This window comes from Gadus morhua, chromosome 12 (genome assembly GCF_902167405.1).
Source record: "Gadus morhua chromosome 12, gadMor3.0, whole genome shotgun sequence".
NCBI lineage: Eukaryota > Metazoa > Chordata > Actinopteri > Gadiformes > Gadidae > Gadus > Gadus morhua.
This window is the reverse complement of record NC_044059.1, coordinates 14,803,057-14,823,459: the sequence shown is the minus strand read 5'-3', so window position 1 is coordinate 14,823,459 and position 20,403 is coordinate 14,803,057. Positions and strand designations below refer to the sequence as shown.

Below are 20,403 nucleotides of genomic sequence, written 5' to 3'. Positions count from 1 at the left end.
TCATTAAGTGTCATTCGGTTTTTGTTATGACAAGGATTGTTTGGGTTGTCTTGATTATGACAATTTGACATTAATCAAAGTGACATTACCAGAAGTTGTCTTGGTCATGACAAGCTAACATTAAATTTGTTTGGGATGACTTTATAATGACAACTTCACCAGGATGGCATTACCAGAGCATGTCCCTGTCATGACAACTTGAAATGAACAGAAAATGCACCTCGTTTTGTATTCATGAAATGTTGACATAATGATTATTATAATTAGATGTACAAGGTTACAGACCAATTCGTTGGTAACATGGTAATACATTGATGGTAATAAATAATAAATAAATTGTAATGAATTAGGCAATTCAAAATGTCTATGGACTAAGTATTTTGGACCAAAGTTTGTGTCACATACAAGGCGTCACATTAAGGCCCCGTCCACACGAAGCCGATTTCATGGCGAAACCGCAAAGGTCTTGTACGGTTCGGCCTTCCGTCCATACGAAGCCGGCGAATCCGCTGACCGAAACCGCAAACTTCTGAAACCACCCTCGGAGGTGGTTTCAAATCTACCCGGTTTCGTTTTGGATTCGTGTGGACGCCTGAAACCGACTGAAACCGCAAACCATGACGTCATCACCCCCCCCCTTCGATCCTCTAGCCAATGACTGTTAAGCCCGCGGAGTCTCACCCTTTATGCGCATGCTCGCCTCTTTTCTTATTTATTTTCCTTCTGGGTTTCTGTAGCAGAAGCAGCGCCCCTTATGGGCCTGGCTTGTGTACTACAGCGTTTCTACAGGTCTACCCGGTTTCGCTTGGCTTCGTCTTTACGGAGATACTTCGAAACCGGATAGATCGAAACCGTAACGGTTTCGCCCGTTTCGGCTTCATGTGGACGGGGCCTAAACTAAGGGAAATATAGAGATTTTGATCTACCTCTTTCTTTCCTGAACCTTTCTTTCTTCTTTCTTTCATGTTTATTTCGAATATGTAGACAAAACAAAAACAACAAATTTTGCAAAAAACAACAATAAAGCCATTCAAGAATGAATAACAAAACAAAAAATAATAATAGCAATAGTAAAATAAAAAGCAAAAAGAAACAAGAAATAAAAAGAAACATTAATGTAAACAGATCCGAAAAGGAGTGAGAAGAAGTAAAAACGTATTTACTCCCACCCCTCTTATTACTTACTTTGTATGTTTAATAATAATAATAATAATAATAATAATGATAATAATAATAATAAATGTATATAAAAATGTTATGTTATATAAATAAATATACATATGTAAGTATGTACATATATATATCTACAACATACATTTAACAAGTAACAGTATGAATGTGACACAACAGCGTGTATACACAGTATACCTATACATACCAGTGGAGGCTTCTCCATTGAGGAGAGGGAGGAAGATCCTCCCTAACATTGTTGAGAATAAAAAATGTAGATTGCCCCGACTATTGTAATGAATTAATGCCCTTAAATAGGACTACTTTATTGCCTTTGAATATATAATGTTTGTTTCCCTGGGTAAAGGGACATTAGCAACCCCTATCGCCTATTGACAATTACTTCAGGGAGGAACGTACTCCCTCCGCCGCCGTCCACTCCCATTCATTTTCCCGAAAGTACTGGCGGCCGGTGGATAACATGGGTTTCAATGGGAGAGAGGAGGAAAATCCTCCTCTGAATGGGTGGGACCTTAAGGGGTCTGATTCGCGCAAAAATCTATCCGTCTGCGCTATGAACCAATAAGCAGGATCCCTGGATGTTGAGCAGCGTTGCCAGATTGGTCCGATTTCCCACCCAATTGGGCTACTTTTGACCATGTTAGGCTGGAAAAATTATCATTGGGCGGGAAATCTGCCCAATCTGGCAACGCTGTCGATAAAAAACCCGGTCTGCATTGCCGAGGTGCTCAGTCTGAGAGACGCAGAGTAAGTGAAATCTGCGATAGCGAGATCCTAAATGCACAATGGAAACATTGGAAACGGAGGACATTGTTAACGTCTTATTACAAAAACCATTCCATTCATTCAGAAAGAGGTAGACCACTTCCCAAAATCAAGTTCATCAGAAGTAATGGCAACGTCAGTGTTGTGAGTGCTACATGGTTTGCTAGGTACGCATGACTTACTGGTAGCATTACAAGCAATTGTAACTGAAAATAAACATAGCTAAATAACTTCAGTCAGTGTGGGCAAAAATAGGCCCAATAATAGGCCCAGATTTTTTTATTTACTTTTACAAATCAATAGTAGGCCTGATTTGACTAATATGCTTTGCATCCTTTCCTTCTCAAATTACAGTGATGCCACTGTAATTTTCGTATAGGTAACTTTCAAATTGACTATGTGGACTAGGTCCATCTTTCATTTGTGCCAGGTTGTGTCAGTGATAGACTTTTTGTAAGCCTGAGAAGAAATCCTTTAATCAGGATGTTGTTAATTTTCAGGAGGGGTGTATGTAACCAGGGTGAAATGACATACAAATGCTGATTAACATGAAGCCAGTATATGTTTAAGCTATGTGCAAGATACCTTTTGTAACCCGTTCAAGCCAGGGGTTTTATTCCAAAACGCGATAAGCGCCAAATCAGTACTGTATTTTGTCACTATTGATAAGCCAATATTACATTTTCCGCCAAACGCAAAGGGAACCTCCAAAACTGTGACAACTGGAGGGGGATAGCAGCGATGGTATCGCTGCTGTCGATACCATCGAAAGTCTTTTGTAAGATTCTACTCGGCAGAATTGAGTCTGTTGTTGACCAAAACCTGAGACAAGGTCGACCAAAAACAACCTGGCGACGAACCGTGACCGCTGAACTGAAGGAGATTAACCTGACATGGGGCGAGGCACATCATGCAGCGCAAGACAGGTCCCGATGGAGGCAGATTGTCGAGGCCTTATGTCCCACCTGGGACGAAGAGGATTAATAATGAAAACAATCATTCTACGATTGTATAAGATATCCTAGACCAGTGGTTCGCAAACTATGTTACGTGTACCACTGGTGGTACGCGATGCACTATCAAGTGGTAAGCAGTGGAATTAGTAAAATATACAAAAATCGTTAGATAAAAAACAATACTATCAAAATACTAGTATGCATGCATCTGGAGGCTTCTCCAGTGAGGAAAGGGAGAAAAATCCTCCTTAACATTGTTGAGAATAAAAAATGTAGATTGCCCAGTCTAATAATGAATAAATGCCCTTAAATATGACTTCTTTAATGCCTTAATGCCCTAATGTTCATTTCCCTCGGTAAAGGGACATTAGCACCTCCTATCGCCTATTGACATTACTTCAGGGAGGACGTTCCTCCCTCAGCATCCATTGACTCCCATTCATTTCCCCAAAAGTTTTGGCGACCAGTGAATAACATGGGGTTCAATGGGAGAGAGGAGGAAAGTCCTCCTCTGAGTGGGTGTGACTAGCTAAGGGATCTGGATCCCGCCTACGCCTGTTCATAGCGCATGGATGCACTATGAACCAATAAGCAGGAGCCCTGGCTGTGGACCAGCCTGGAGGGAGGGGTTATCCCCTCAAGTCTAGGCTACGAGAACCAACAAACCCGCTAAGTCATATGACTCGTTTCCACCGAGCAGTGTGCTACTGTGCGGCCGGGCTGCATGTGGCCGGGCTGCCCGTGGACGGGCTTCGGAGCCTGCGGCCGGGCTGCCCGCGGCCGAGCTGCGAAGCCCACGGCCGAGCAGCGGAGCCTGTGGCCGGGCTGCCTGCGGCCGAGATGCGGAGCCCGCGGGGAGGATTGATTTGATCTATAAATGAAGTCACTCAATCTTAATTGGCTTAACACCGTGACCAACCATCCGAAACATCCATTAACATCCACATTTGCCTCAAACAATGTTATGCTTGCAGCCCATGCAAATAGTTGTGAAGTAATGTTCTTGTTGTTCTTTTAAGTGATACTTTTACCATTCCGTTCGACATGTGGAAAGGATAGGTAGGTTAGTGAATGATTCAGAACATGATGCACTTTCAATGGCATCATTTTTGGTCTTGTATCTTCATTTTTCTTAAAACAATTGTAGCTGAAAATAAACCAGAAGCTAGGCCCAGATTTCTTTATTTAGTTTTACAAATCAAGAGTAGGCCTGATTTGACTGATTGGCTTTGCATCCTTTCCTTCTCCCCTTGTAGTCCAAGACATGCTGCCCACCAGCTTTCAAAGTACAATGCTGCCACTGGTGGATTTGTATCAATTCACATAATTATCCCTCCCTGCTATTTTGTGGTTCCCCAAAACACCCTGAAACAACTTGTGTCTCACATACATATGCCACCATATACCACTAAAAGTGCATGCAGGCAAATGGCAACCAAGCACGCAGTCCTTCCTCCCTCACTTTAAAAACCACCAGCCGCCACTGTACGAATGTAAATACATTTACAATGAGACCATGTTCTCACTTGCTGTGTGTGTATGTGTATGCGTCTCCATGTCTCTGTTCTAGTGCTACCACTTTGTACAGCTGACAACAGCTAAAAATAAATAATATTATTTTTAAGAATAAATGTGCCTCCTGCATGAGATGTGCGTAGCTGAATAGGGCTGCAGGCCTACGCTACTGTATGTTGTTACATTTTATAACATCTGTCATAATGGTGGTACTTGGGGAGACAAATATTTTCTGTGATGTATTGCGGGAGCAAGATCATAACCCTAGTTTACCAGTCTGCCCATCGAAAATGTAGCCCTACCCTTTAGCCCTACCCCTCAATGAAACAACTACCGGGACAGCCCCACCCCTCCATGTGAAAGCGCAAAATTTAGGGCTAAGTGGTAGGGCCAATGGGTGAATTGGGATTGGGCCTTACAATGCAACAACCAAGAGCAAGAGCGCAGGCTGCCCCACCCATATGACCTTCGACGACTCACTCTCACTCCCATAGGGTTCGACATGAGACTGGCACCATCGTGTAACACAATAGTAAGGCATTCTTTGGTACAATTGGTTGCCAATAATTGACGTTGGACTTGTGAGTGTGTATGTGACCGGGGGACGAGAAGTGATTCAAATGGTAAGATCACAGACAGGTAGGCAGATTTGTTTTTCTGCACTTGTTGAAGTAGCCAATCAGTGGTTGCACTGTTGAATCTGCTATGCATCGACATGCTGAATACCTCGCATCAGGGGAGAAAAAAAGAATAATTGGACAATCAAAAACGACCGTGGATATTGGTTACCATGGAAACAATTAGTTTGGGATACGAAAGACAACCCACACACTCAGGTTGACTTACCTTGAGGGTTTTTTGGGCTAGTTCACTGGAGCCGATGATGATGAGTCCTGGCCCCCCCATGCTGCAGAAGCTCTTGAGGTGCAACCCCTCCAGCACTGGCACGGTGGACACAACATAGTCCTGTAGAGCATGTACAGTTTTGTTTCTTGTTTAAAATCTCAGGATTATGCGGGTCATGCGCCACCAGACGAATGCATTCTTTTTTGACATATTTGACATATGGGAAAAGTCATCATTTAATTGTAAACCAACATATTCTGGGGTATAAAACAAGCTGTGTTACCTTTAAAAACATAACAGGCCTGCAGGAGAAAAACTAACAAGCCCATTTATTTCTGGTGCATGATGTTATTAATCCCTTGGGTTTAGCAAGGTAATTTAGTTGAATTTTCATATCAAATCAAAAACCAAAAAGAAATTGCTATTTTTCTGATGTTGTTGGTAACTTTTATAACTTGAGTAATAATATAAACAGTTGTACAATATATCTTTTGATTGCCATTTATTTAAACACAATTTTCACGATACGGAAGCTATTTTGTGCATCAGAGCATACATATCTTGAACACTGTGATCCCAAGTGGCTATCGTTGCAGTGTCCGGCATCACAATCCTGTTAATTTACATCCAAAACTAGAAGCAGAAGCCAAGCAGCATAAGAGCCATTCAAGGTGTTTTTTATTTCCAGCTGCACCAGGCTAAAGAGCTCAGGAAATGTTCAATCAGACATATCAACCACTCAACATCTGTATTTCATAGCAGAGCTCTAAACATTGGTTACTATTAAATTATCCCTTCATATGATATTAAAGTAAACTGCAGAATCTAGATTTGTGGTGCAAATTGAAAACAGCAACGACCTAAAATCATCCGAGGGACTTTTACGGGACTTGAGTTCAGAACAGAATAGAATGTTCATAAAAAGGTTGGTGAAACTGAAAAAACATTGGATTTATAGATTTTAACTGAATTATGCTATTATTTTAGTAACAGAAGCAAAAAGTTGAAGATGTTGAAGATCATAGAAAACTAAGAAGTTTAAAACAAAACTAAAGATAAATATATTGCAAGCAACCATGTCCTACTGTATGACTGTATGGCGTACGAGTATGGTGGTTGCCTAATGGGTATGGGCTAACATTTGTGACGAGTTTGCAGCTTTTACCTCTTCCAGCACCAAAGCAGTTTATCGGTTGGTGTTTGGTCAAGTTTTAGCCTTTGCATTAAGTAAAAATGGTCAGACCGTATGGTTTGCAAATTGAGAGTTGTTGATCATGACAAATGGTGCATGTAAAACAAGTTTCATACATACTGAACCTTCTGGGTGATTGGCCTGTTGAAATGCTGAACCTCCAGGCCTTGTTTACACTCAACTCATCATATGGGTACAATGAATAAAGTGGAATCATTTTTACTTTACTTCTATGAGGTCACATGAATAAACACCTTATTCACAAGTTTAACAGAAATCTTTTACAATTTAAACATTGTAAAATTTGTGCCCTGTTGATTTAATTGGTGTTATGTATGCAAAGATTTGTACATTAGCGGGAATGTAGCACAATGGATCACGGATGTTAAAGCAGTGTTATGTTTACGTCAATCAAATGAATAATCGTCGTAAATAATGGTGATATCAATATTGATCAAAATAGTCCTGGTAATCATTTTGGCCATAATCGAGCAGCCCTAGTGGAAATATCCCATCTGTGGTGAACCGGTTGACTTCGCTTGGGATAATCCAACAAATTATGAAATAATAGAAATGCAAAGTCTAGGAATTATAGAATGAAATCCAAGCACAGCACGGCAATGTGTCAGATTTACGTCAATCAAATGAATAATCGTCGTAAATAATGGTGACATCAATATTGATCAAAATAATCCTGGTAATCATTTTGGCCATAATCGAGCAGCCCTAGTGGAAATATCCCATCTGTGGTGAACCGGTTGACTTCGCTTGGGATAATCCAACAAATTATGAAATAATAGAAATGCAAAGTCTAGGAATTATAGAATGAAATCCAAGCACAGCACGGCAATGTGTCAGATTTGAAACATTGCCGTAGATTTTCATATGATGGCCTGTAGAACCTGATAATGTAATAAATTCCAGATAATGTCATTAATTGCATTTCCCAATAATGTAATAACTCTTTACCAATAATGTAATAAAGTGTTACATTAATGGGAGGTTATTACATTATCAGGTTAGCCTTTATTTCTCAGAACCTTATAATGTAATAATTCCCCAATTCTGTAATAATTTAACAGCCATTACTTTGGCCTTTTAAAGGTTTTTGATCAAGTCCAACATGGCGGAAAATCCAATGTGGGGAATAAATGACGTGTCATCGGACGTGTTGACCTCGGCTTGGCTCAAGGGTTCCAAAGATACTTTGTTTGTGAAAAACTGATAAATGGGTCAAAAGTTGAATAATCGTCATAAATATTATTGGGGTTATTACATTATCGGGAATTTATTACATTATCAGGTTCTATGTGGCCCCTTGCGCTATATTGGCTTACGAACAATGACCTATAAGCGAAGAACATGACTTAACAATCAATCAACAATAAATCTACATTGAATGTAGCATACACAGGGACCGCAGAGTCAAGAGGGCGGCGCGTGCACAACGCGTGGCTTGGCGTCTCTCCATTTTTTGCGAATCCTACTTTTTTTCACTCTAAACACTCACACCGAAAATACAACAGAAACTCACTATTGGATATACATCAAAGCTGCAAAAAACTTAGTTTTGGATTACCCGTTCAACTTCGATCAGCTCCCTCCGGAGCTGATCAGATCACCGTGGCCAGATGGACAATTCTTACCGACCTCAAAGACTCGTAGACGGAGACGCAACCTCAGGCAGAGACGGGGTAAGTGAGGTGGAGTGCGTGCGAAGCTAAGGCTAAACCCGCACCGAACTGCGCTGCCTAGCATCTTCCTTGCCAACGTGCGTTCTTTGTTCAACAAGCTGGACACACTCAAATATGGACCCTCACACAGAAAATCCTTATGGATTTTCACTGAAACGTGGCATAACAACGACATCCCAACAAGCGTGGTGGAACTAGAAGGACGCTCTATCTTCAGAGCGGAAAAGACTGCAGACACTACGGGTAAGAGCAGAGGAGGCGGCTTATGCATTTATGTAAATAAAACTTGGTGCACAGACTGTGTCACTGTTGATGCCCATTGCTCTGCTGATCTGGAGTATTTAATCAGGAGATGCAGGCCCTTCTACCTTCCACGTGAGTTCAGCTGCATTGTCGCTATTGCTGTGTATGTTCCACCTGATGCCAACAGTAAAGTGGCAATGAAGGAACTTTCCATTGCCACTAATAAGCTTCAAACTAAACATCCAGATGGGGCTTTTATTGTCACTGGAGACTTTAACCATTGCAACCTGAGAACTGTTCACCCTAAATTTCACCAAAATGTTACTTGCTTCACAGGAGGCAGTACAACTCTAGACCATTGTTATACCAACGTTGCTGCTGCCTACAAAGTCACACCCCTCACCTTGGTCAGTCTGACCACATTTCTCTGTTTCTTACGCTAAAATACTCCCCACTCATTAAACGTGTGAAACCAACAACAAAGACCGTTAAGGTCTGGATGGAAGATGCAGATCCCACTCTACAAGACCAACTTCAACACACTGACTGGACTTTTTTTTTGCTGATGCAACCAAGGGCTCCCATAACAACATTCACAAAGCAGCCAAATCTGTCATGGATTACCTCAACATGTGTGCAGAGGGAGTGACTACACACAAAACAGTGAAACTATTCACTAACCAGATTTCCGCCCTGTTGCACAGACACTCATCATTGCCACATTTTTTGAGAAGCTGGTCCTCCCACATCTGAAATCCTGCCTGCGCACTTTACTGGATCCGTACTAATTAGCCTTCCGAAGCAACCGATCAACAGAAGATGCTATCTCCACAGTGCCTCATCTAGCACTCACCAACCTGGATAGCCCCAAAACACATGTTAGAATGCTGTTTTTTGACTTTAGTTCCGCATTCAACACTGTGATCCCCTCCAAGCTGATCTCCCAGCTCAGCCAGTTTGGCATCAGCAACTCTCTATGCAACTGGATTATGGACTTCCTTACTAAGAGACCCCAGGCTGTTGAATTGGGGAGTCTCTCCTCCTCCACTATCACCCTGAACACTGGCGTGCCGCAGGGTTGTGTGCTGAGCCCTCTGCTCTACTCTCTTCTCACCCACGACTGCGCCCCTGTTTATGGCTCCAATGCCATAATCAAGTTTGCAGATGACACCACTGTGGTGGGCCTGATCAGAGATGAGGACAAAACAGCATATAGGGACGAGGTTCAACATCTAACTACGTGGTGTAAAAACAAAATAACCTGGAACTCAGCACCAAGAAGATCAAGGAGATCATTGTGGACCAGGGGCAGGGCACCCTCCATATCAGCGGCGCTGAGGTGTGTCTAGCTTCAAGTTCCTTGGGGTCCCCCTCAAAGAAAATCTTTCTTGGTCCCTCAACTCCTCCAGTCTGCGCCTTCACTTCCTACGGACCCTTAAGAAAGCAAAGGTTTGTCCTAGGATTCTATCAGACTTCTACCGCTGTACCAGAGCAAATTACAAACTGCATCTCTGTTTGGTACGGCAACTGCAACGCTGCCGACCGGAAGGCACTACAAAGAGTACTCAACTCTGCCCAGAGGACTATTGGCTGTCCACTCCCCCCCATCCACAACAAATTCCATGACCGCTGCTTAAACAAAGCCAAATCCATTGTCAAGGAAGACACCCACCCAAACCGTGGACTTTTCACCCTTCTCCCATCTGGCAAGCGATACAAGAGTCTGCGCTCCCGCACCAGCAGGCACTAGTATAGCTTCTTTCCAGAGAATGTAACACTGTTGAACAAACCCCCACCCCCCGTCTAGCACTGGACTTTTAAATGGTTACCTGCTTACCTGTTGCATCTCACTTTATGCAATGTTCAACCTGTTTACATTTACTGCCTTGCACTGTGTAACTGTTAACGCTCATTACTGCACTGAACTGCACTGTCTAGCACTTGACTTTTAAATGGCTACCTGCTTACCTGTTGCATTTCCCTCTCTGCAATGTTTACCTGTTAACATTTACTGCTTTGTGCTATATAACTGTTTACATTCATTACTGCACTGTTTCACCAATTGCCCTTTCACTACTACAATATACATAGATATACTACTGCATGTACATATATATAGTATTTATATATGTCTATTTATTCTCTCTGTACATAATCCCCCTATACTTCTGACAAACCTATATTTATAACCTTACACTGTACTCAAACAGCACTTTGGTATTTAAATGCTCCCTTTGCACTTCTGATTAGACGTCAACTGCATTTCCTTGGTTCTGTATCTGTATTCTGCCAGTGACAATAAAGTTGCATCTAATTTAATATTCTAATCTAATACACATAGTATAGCTAGCTAAGAGAACAACCTGATCCTCAACGCGGCAAAAACAAAGGAGATGATCCTGGACTTCAGGAGGAAGACGAAGCCCTTCGTCCATCACCCCATCACCATCGACGGTGAGACACTGGAGGTTGTGCAGAACATCAGGTACCTCGGGGTCAACATCAGCCATGACCTGACTTAGACCGTCAACATCACTGCGACGGCCAGAAAAAGGACTTCAAAGGCTTAATTTTCTGAGGTGCTTGAAGAGGGCACGTCTCCCACAAAAGCTGCTGGTGAGCTTCTACATGTCAGCCATCGAGTCAGTTCTCACATATCACCGGCCCCCAGCTCCCCAGACTGGAGGACATCTACCAGACCCGCTGTACTCGGAGGGTCAAGGGCATCCTTAGAGACAGCACAAATCCTGGACACTGCCTCTTCACCCTCCTGCCCTCAGGAAGAAGTTACAGGACACTGAGCGTCCGCACAACAAGACTGCAAAACAGCTTCTACCATAGAGCTGTGAGACTACTGAACTCTACTCCCACTCTACTGCCATCCCTATCTCATACACACATGATAACACTATTGCACTATCGACACTTAAAGGGAAACTTCACCATTTCCATTAACAGACCTGCAAACTCCTCAGAGTAAAAAAGGTGACAGTGTCGGGGGGCGGGGGGGTTAGTTGAATCAACGTTAGTTGAATCAAGCAAACAAATAGCTGTTGTTCTTGCTCCAAAAAGCTTGACTTACCTCGAATTTAACACAAGATAGTTCCTTCAAATTAGGGCTGTACGGTATGGACTAAAACGTTTATCACGGTATGACAGTAACGGTATCATATCACGGTATGTTAATTTTATCTTCTAATTTCGATATAAATGCCTCTGAAGGGGTCAAATACTGAAAAGGCAGCAAAACTGCATGCAATTTTTTAAAATCTTTTCTCAAGTTACTTCCATCTCTGAAAAACACCAATGTTTAATAGTATGGATTAGTTTCTCCACTTGCTTGCGGACCTTGCCGTATAGTTTTGGCATCTCAATTTGGCTGAAGTGTGTGCGGGCATGTAACGCGTACCTGGGATCGAGTGTTTTGACCATCTCTTTAAAGCCCTTTCTATCGACATTTTGAAAGGGAACCATGTCCTTAGACAGGTAAACAGTGACAGCGTTTGTTATCTCGTTCCACCGCTGGCATTTTGACGTAAGGACTGGCTTTCAAAATGCCTGCGGAAGCAATGTCTGATTGCAGAGACAGCTTCACGCTACCAGCTTCTGTCTCGTACGGTCGGTCGGTGTGGAATGAGGGGACTCTCTAAATCGACGCCACTTCGCCCTGGGCGGGACTTTACGTCCTACGTGTCATTCATAGACATTCATACAGTCTGTGATGATAGGCTATATTTCTACAAATGACTTACTATTACTAGCGATTAACATGACGAAACAACACAAACTAAGCTAACATTAGACTATAGCCATACCAGATAACGCCATACCAGCTAACCCTAACTATTTCTATTAAACTCTGAACCATTTGCAAACAGGCAACTGTGTGTTGGTGTGTCTTATTGCTTCCCACGTCTGCGTCTGCATCTTTCCTACTCCTGGCTAATAGTTTCAGCTTTTGTACTGTATATCAGAAATGATCACCCTGTACCACACTGCTGACTTGTTGATGTTTTGTGAGCACTCACGCATTTCTCTAGGTATCTTATGTTTCCTACTGGAGTCATCAAAACTTTGGACTTTGTTATTGTAAGAGATATTGTGTTGCAAAAACACTTTGTGTCTTACCCATACCGTTACCCTAACCTTAACCCCAGTAACATTTCTTCATCATAAACGACAAGTTACGCAAAATTGCATACAAACATCGAGTCCAATATGAAAGAAAAAAGCTAGCTTCATTAAGGAATCGAACCCCTTATCCCCGCGTTAATGAGTTGTTCTCTGACCACTAACCCATCAGGACATGCGATTCAAGAGTTAACCACTTGACAATCTTTAAACTTCGGTTGCTTAGAAATTGTAAAGACAGTGATGTGTGTACATTGAGCGAGTATCCGTCACTCGCGATGTGTGTGCAGTCCAAAATGAAAGAAAAAACCTTGCATCACTAGGTAATCGAACCCCCAATCATCAGTCTTTAAACGTTGGTCGTTGGTAACTGTAAACAAAGAGATCGCATTTTGTTTAACTGCTAACTAACAAACGGGTTTATGCGTTCACTGAACAAAGATTATGGAAATAAAAGACCACTTTTCCATCAGAAAAATCATCAGAACCGTTATTAACAACCCATAGACACTAAAAGCCGAAACCTTTCTCACATGCACACCCATCGCGAGTGACGGCTACGCGCACACATGCACACCCATAGCGAGTGACGTAGGACGTAAAGTCCCGCCCAGGGCGAAGTGGCGTCGATTTAGAGCATGGTTTCTCAACGGGGGCATTCGCACAACCTAGGGGGGGCGCTGGGAATGTGATTCCATTTTTTGACTTTCATTGTTTTTACGCCCGGACTCCCGTTACATCAGCTATCGTCATGATCTCTATAGTAACGCTGATAAACATAACCCAAGTTCCCGGGTTAACAGTTCAATAACCAACACAATCAAACATGGCCGATAGCAAGAAAAAAATATCAAATTTTGTTTCATAGCCCGTTTTCCTCCTTCCTCTTGCTGTTGTTCAGTTCCAGCTGTTCTGAGCATAGTCACCATGAAAGGGCCTTGCATTTCAAACACAAAATATATAGGCCTAATTAGGCCTCTGCGCGCAATCTGTTTTCGCGGTGTCCGCGTTGCCCGGGTCGCGGTGACCGTGGTTCCCGGGCCATTCATTCATTCGTTCACGGGGCACGGCGGGAGTCGCGGGAGACGAGGGAGTGGTCGCGGTGCCCAAGGTCACGGTGCCCGGGCCGCGGGGTGCCACGGCCGGGGCACGACGGGAGACCCCGCCCCGCACCGCGGTCACGGTGAATGGATGTTCAATCCAACCATTTCTTCCTCAACTCTTCTTTCTTGGCCAATAGATTTCTCTCTCTCTGGAAGTTTAATTGGGTTTATTACAATGATGGACAGTACTGTTAGCCAATCAGAGGTTAGACATTTGCATGTCATGAATATTTATTAATATTTTTATAATTTTGCACCAAAACCGACTCAGAGGGCATTCATTGCTATTAGTGACCAACGCAAAATTAATGAAAAGCGATGCATTGACAACTTTAAGCAATATAACACGAGTGTGAGTAGGGTTGTTGTTTTTTTTTGTTGTTTTTATTGGGGGGGGGGGCGCCAGAGGATCAGGGTAAGGTCAGGGGGGCGTTTGCTCAAAAAAGGTTGAGAACCACTGATTTAGAGAGTCCCGTGGAATGAGAGCTCGTGAAGGGACTATTGCGCAAGCGCAAAGAGTTTCCATCAATCTCGCGCGGTAGCCAGGCGTCTCATCCAATGGCGAGCTCAGTTGGCGCTGTGTGCTTCAAGATTCCGATTGGCGCAGAGAAATGTCAATTATAAGAAAGATTCTGAAGCAAGTGCTGAGATTCCGATTGGCCCAGAGAAAAGTCCAATATTTTTTCGCAATTCTGGCCCCCCCCCCCCAAAAGAAAACTCTCCGGTTCTACATGATTCACGTGAATGACCAAATTGACCAAGAAAACGGCGATTGTCGCCGAAAAACTCATATTTTTGAATGGTCTTGCATCATTGCCTTATTTTCTGGAGAAATCCGTATCGATCTCCAACACTTCCTGTTTAAGATGACGCCATATGACAATTTTTGTAAGGTACTTGATCTGACAAATAAGATTGCACCATGCAAAGTTCACCATTTCGAAAGAAATACCAACGAGGACTAATTCACTGAGTTCACCAACTAATACTCTTCACTAGAAATGTTGTGTGAAATGATTTTCAAGCAGTCTTGCGGTATCAGCTTGGTAGATGGAACAGCGAGGTGTCCGATAGGCGGAGATCTAGATCAGCGGGAGTGGCCAGCGAAGCTGTGCATCGTGGTGCATGCTGGGAGTTGTTGTCTTCAATCCACCAGCGCCAAAAAGTCACTTTCTGCCTTTTCTTGGTCAATACGGCACCAAATTAGAATTTTATTTTATTATTCGACTACATATAGGACCCAATTTCAATACATATTCATGCCTCCACCGGTGAAATGCTCCTTTAAGGACTTGGACTTTTGAAAACATTTTATTTATATATATTTTTTATTTATATATATATTGTGGCAACCCGGTTCCGTAAGAGACTGTTCGTCACGGCAAGTACCACGCTCGGGATACTGGTTTAAGCCGCAGTCGACGTTTATTCAAAAGAATAGGCAAAAGAACAAGGTATTTATCACTGGGCTAGGGTCTCCGTGAGCCTCGTAGCCTGGGTCGTGTCGATGGCCTCCTCCTTGTAGGTCTGACTGTCTCTGCCCTGGAATGAGTCCTCGGCTGCCTTTTAAGATGTCCGCCCGCTCCTTTCCTCCCTCAGGTGTTCCCCATCTAGCTGATGAGGGTGAGGGATGTAGTGCTCTCTGCCTCCGGTGACGACGGAGGCAGATATTGTATGTGTTTATATATATATATATATATATATATATATATATAGCTAATATTGTTGTTTTTTATATAACTGTGCAACTGGAGGAATGCTCCAACAAAATGTAGTTTTCTTGTGCAATGACAATAAAGGTTATTCTTATTCTACACTACAGTTGTTAGTTTTTTATGAGCCTGTTTGAATCGCAACCTCACAAGCATTTTCAATTTGGAAGAGATTCATATACCCTTATGTAATCAAGGCCATACATTTAATATAGGTATGAATTGATCACAGGACTGATCAATGTTCAGATACGATTACTATATGATAGATTTCACATGATGAGCAACAAAAAAAAACATTGGCCTTTTCTGCTCCATCAGCCCCCACTGCTCCCACTCACCTTGAAGGCATCTGCCAGAATATCTGCTCCTTTCTGATTGGTCCTTTTGGATAAACCCACGAAAAACTCCAGACCTGGGTGGAGAGCCAAATCCCTGTAATAAATACACTGTCCTCCCAAGATGACATGAACATAGAAACTTTTCTATATGTGCTTACTCACCGTCTGCTTTTTGCTATAGATATCTATTGCTATTCCATTACAAGTTAGTCATCCAGATATGCATTGCAATCTAAGATAATATAAGATCACACATTAAGATGACTACACTATGTGTTATGTTCTGTGAAATGGAATGAAATGCTGTGCCGTCAAAAAAATTATGAAAATAGCCCCGCAGAGTTTACTTCTTTGTGGTTGCATTACCAGCAGCCACAGATGCAACATTGTAGCAAGTGAAAACCGCAAAATTCTGACGTGTCCATCTATGGGCAGATTTAGAATAATTTGTTGCAAAATGTTGCAAATTCAAAGTATTCTTTCTACTCTATGCATAGAGCATCTTGTTGATATTGCTGTTTCGTTCTGCTAGCCTTTTAGTGAGATCAGAGAGTGTTGAGTAAATGGGCTGTATTTATATAGCGCTTTTCTAACCATTGGCCACCCAAAGCACTTTATAATATTGCCTCACATTCACCATTCACGCACACATTCACACACCGACGGCGGAGTCAGCCATGCAAGGCGACAGCCAGCTTGTCGGGAGCAGTTAGGGCAGGGATGGGCAACTGGCGGCCCGCATCCTCACTCAGTGCGGCCCGCATCCTCACTCAGTCAGGCCCGCACATAATAAAAAAAAGAATAATAACAATTGATCGAGTTACAGAAAACTCGGTCAAGAAAGATGAGAAGAATTCATAGAATTCGAAGGCAAACCCATGCGTCTAGTTTGCTTAGAAGCGATATCAGTCATTAAAGATATCCACTTAAGTCGCCACTACAACTACTACAACTGCTTGTGTGCTTGGGTTTGAGTTCATTGAGTTGTTGCACTTAATGTTGGGCCACTGTTTTTTCAGTTTTTTTACTTCATTGAATGATGATGGATGTGAGCCCTTTGCACTGATACAAATACTGACCATTCATGTAGCTGTTTGAGCATGGAAAACATGAAATGAATGTATGTTGGTTCATTAACATACCGTACATAGGTTATGATTCTGGATGATTTTTTAGGTAGTAGCCATCCCCAAAATGCACCAGAATACAGCAAATCATATCTACCAAATTCAAAAATTTGTAGCTTCTCTCAGCTCACGTTTAGTTGAAGTGTGCAGTCATGTGGCCCTCCGATGGTTATGATGAAAAATGTGGCCCTCTTTATCATGAAAGTTGCCCATCCCTGAGTTAGGGTTAGGTGCCTTGCTCAAGGACACCTCGACTCTCCGAGCCGGGGATTGAACCAACAACCCTCAGGTTACCAGCTAACCCGCTCTACCTCTTGAGCTACTGCCGCCCGGTATACATACAACACATACAATTTGACGTCGCAACCAATTCCATTTTGTCTAGAGGGGAGTAACTGAGCACCCCCTCCCAAAGTGGTACAGCCCAGGTGGGCCTTGAACTGCGATTGGACAGAAAGACGTAACAGCTAATGACAACATTGAACCCTTGTGCAGGCTCGAACAGAGAGACACACACATTTCAATGTCTTTATTTGTGTCCGCATTTATAAAATACATTGCAAGGGCACAAATATTTTCAGTTGCTTTTGATGCCCTACATCCTCGAAACAACATGTTGCAGTACTTGAGTCAAACATGCACAGAATAGACAATACGTACACATGCAACACATTCTCACTCCGAGCGCGTCGATTTCTGACGAACGGTCAGTGACTTTGGCTTCAGTTTCTGACGCAAAAGGGTACCCTTGCGCTTCTTTTTTCGACGCATGGGGTTTTCAACTCCTTACAATGTAACAACTTCACGGGGGAGCCGATGGCTGCACAGAGACGCTATGAGCATTCATCCCATTGGCTAACGGAGGACCTTTGCGCTTCTTTTTTCGATGCAGGGGGTTTTCCACTCATTACAATGTAATCCCTCCACGGCAATATATGAAGCTATGAGCATTCATCCCATTGGCTAACGGAAGAGCCGATGGCTGCACATAGAGACGCAATGAGCATTCATCCCATTGGCTAACGCAGGACCACGTGCTTCTTTTTTCGACGCAGGGGGTTTTCCACTCATGCAATGTAATCCCTCCACGGCAATGTATGAAGCTATGAGCATTCATTCATCCCATTGGCCAACGGAAGACCCGATGGCTGCACATTAACGGCGATTTTACAGTTAAATCGGTGACATTCCTCAACACAACTACACCAACGTGTCCTTGTTAATTACAAAACATGTATGGGTTAAGTTTATGGGCATCACTTGTCCTGTTTTGTGCTTTGATTGAGAGAAACAATCGTTTTTTTGATCAGTGCTGGGTAGCTGAGGTCGTTGCTATAGAGACCAAGACAGACAGCGCAACCCTTTCTCATTAAAATTACGTTCCCAGAGAACTATTCGGCATTCTCAATTACGTTTGTCTAAAAAACGTATTTTGTCCGTGATTACGTTTTATTGAACATATTGTAGTGCCGGAATAAGGAGGACGTAGGCAACTTAATTATAACTGTTTAATCCAATAAAACAGATCAGAACAATCAGTCACAGTGCATGGTTAGATCTCGCGTGCAACCGCCTAACGCGTCCCCCTAGCCCCCGTGACAACACAAAAAGGAGCCGGCACCACGCCGCTTATGAGATAACAAAAAGTTAATGTGTGTTTCTCTCATAACTTTTTGTCATAATTAAAGAGATCCCTGATTCTCAGATATGCATGTTGGATGGCTAGGGTGTAGGTCTGGGAAGAACTTCAGGCCAAAATCTTGCAAGCGAGCCGCTGGGTGAGTTGCAACGAGATGGAGCACTTGCTGAGTCATTTCCTGTAGTGCTGGAGCCACAGGTGGAAGCGTATGCGTCCTTTGAGACCCCCTTTGATATATAAGAGACCCTATACAGCTTACTTAAATGTTGTCGACTCAGTCACCTATTGCATCACTTCCTTTAGGGCTTCGGCCTCCTAATTGATCATTGTAGTATAATTGAATGCCCTCTTTCATATATATGATACCTCCACCACTGGGACGTGGCAACAATTCTCCAAATCCATATGGGGAGGGGGGGGGAATGCTTGTGGACAGTAGGGGTGGGAGGGAACTGGTCAGGAGTTACGGGGGCTAGGGGGACGCGTTAGGCGGTTGCACGCGAGATCTAACCATGCACTGTGACTGATTGTTCTGATCTGTTTTATTGGATTAAACGGTTATAATTAAGTTGCCTACGTCCTCCTTATTCCGGCACTACAATATGTTCAATAAAACGTAATCACGGACCAAATACGTTTTTTAGACAAACGTAATTGAGAATGCCGAATAGTTCTCTGGGAACGTAATTTTAATGAGAAAGGGTAGCGCTGTCTGTCTTGGTCTCTATAGCAACGACCTCAGCTACCCAGCACTGATCAAAAAAACGATTGTTTCTCTCAATCAAAGCATAAAACAGGACAACTGATGCCCATAAACTTAACCCCAGAGGTGGGTAGAGTACTGAAAATCTATACTCAAGTAAATGTACAATTACTTCCTTCAAATGTGCTTGAGTAAAAGTAAATATTCCAATTGTAAAAACCTACTTGAGTAAGAGTAAAAAAGTACTTTGTTTTAAAGTTACTCAAATTACAAGTTACTTTACATTTTTGTATTGCAGTGCTCGGATCAGTGAAAAAGACCTAACGTGTGTATGTGTGAGAAAGATGCACTCTCAAACATTTCATCACAAGTTGCTTCATTGTGTATTGTTCATTAAACAAACATAGGCCATCAAACAAATTTACACTAAACATGTAATTTAACTTCAGCTTTGACAAAAGCATTGTAGGAACAATTACCAATTAAACACTAACCTGGCTGGGGGGGGGGGGGAAGAGAGAGAGAGAGAGAGAGAGAGAGAGAGAGAGAGAGAGAGAGAGAGAGAGAGAGAGAGAGAGAGAGAGAGAGAGAGAATAGGATACCCCTTAACAGTGGTATAATGAGCACATGCACATACTGTCGTGATCTATTGCTTAATTATAAATAGCTCTGGTTGTTGTTTCTGTTCCACGACATTTTGTATGTCATGTTTGTGGTGTGGGATGAAGAGAGTGGTAATGAATCAGATGTAGTGAGTGTAACATAATTCACCTACAGTATTTTGTTATGTGTTGTTCTTTCAATTGTGTTGTCGTTTACTGCATGCCATTTACTGTTTTGGTGGTTCAGGGATCGCTGTCCCTTTAAGGATTACGGCGTCTCATGACGTCAGAGCCCATGCGGGATTTGTTTACCTGCAGCATGTTTTGATTTCCGGCTTTTCTCTTTGACTAAATAAACGAGTCACACCACTGTGTGCTCAACGTGCGAAATTGTATCTTTCACTTATTGCAATTTCCACACAGATTTGTTTTGACGCAATTGCGATTCAGCCTATGCATAGCATGGTCTGGCTCGAGTCCTCAGCCCCAACGTAATTGTGATAATTAGATAATATGTTTATCAAAATACTCATTTTAATGAAGGCACGATGGAAAATGTAATTGAGTAAAGAGTAGAATTCTAAATCAAATATTTACTCGAGTAAGAGTAAAATTACAGACTTAAAAAAGGAACGTGAAAAGT

The 20,403-nt window shown here is 42.5% G+C and overlaps 1 protein-coding gene across 1 annotated transcript in view; it reads right to left on the bottom strand.

The window, feature by feature from the left end:
• ddah1 (dimethylarginine dimethylaminohydrolase 1) overlaps positions 1-20,403 on the bottom strand; it is a 107,384-nt gene that overhangs the window by 5,308 nt on the left and 81,673 nt on the right. The window contains exons 3-4 of the mRNA XM_030372388.1: positions 15,690-15,763; positions 5,274-5,393 (exon numbers count right to left, since the gene is read on the bottom strand). Coding sequence (XP_030228248.1) covers positions 5,274-5,393; positions 15,690-15,763 — 194 coding nt within the window. The remainder of the gene's footprint in view (positions 1-5,273; positions 5,394-15,689; positions 15,764-20,403) is intronic.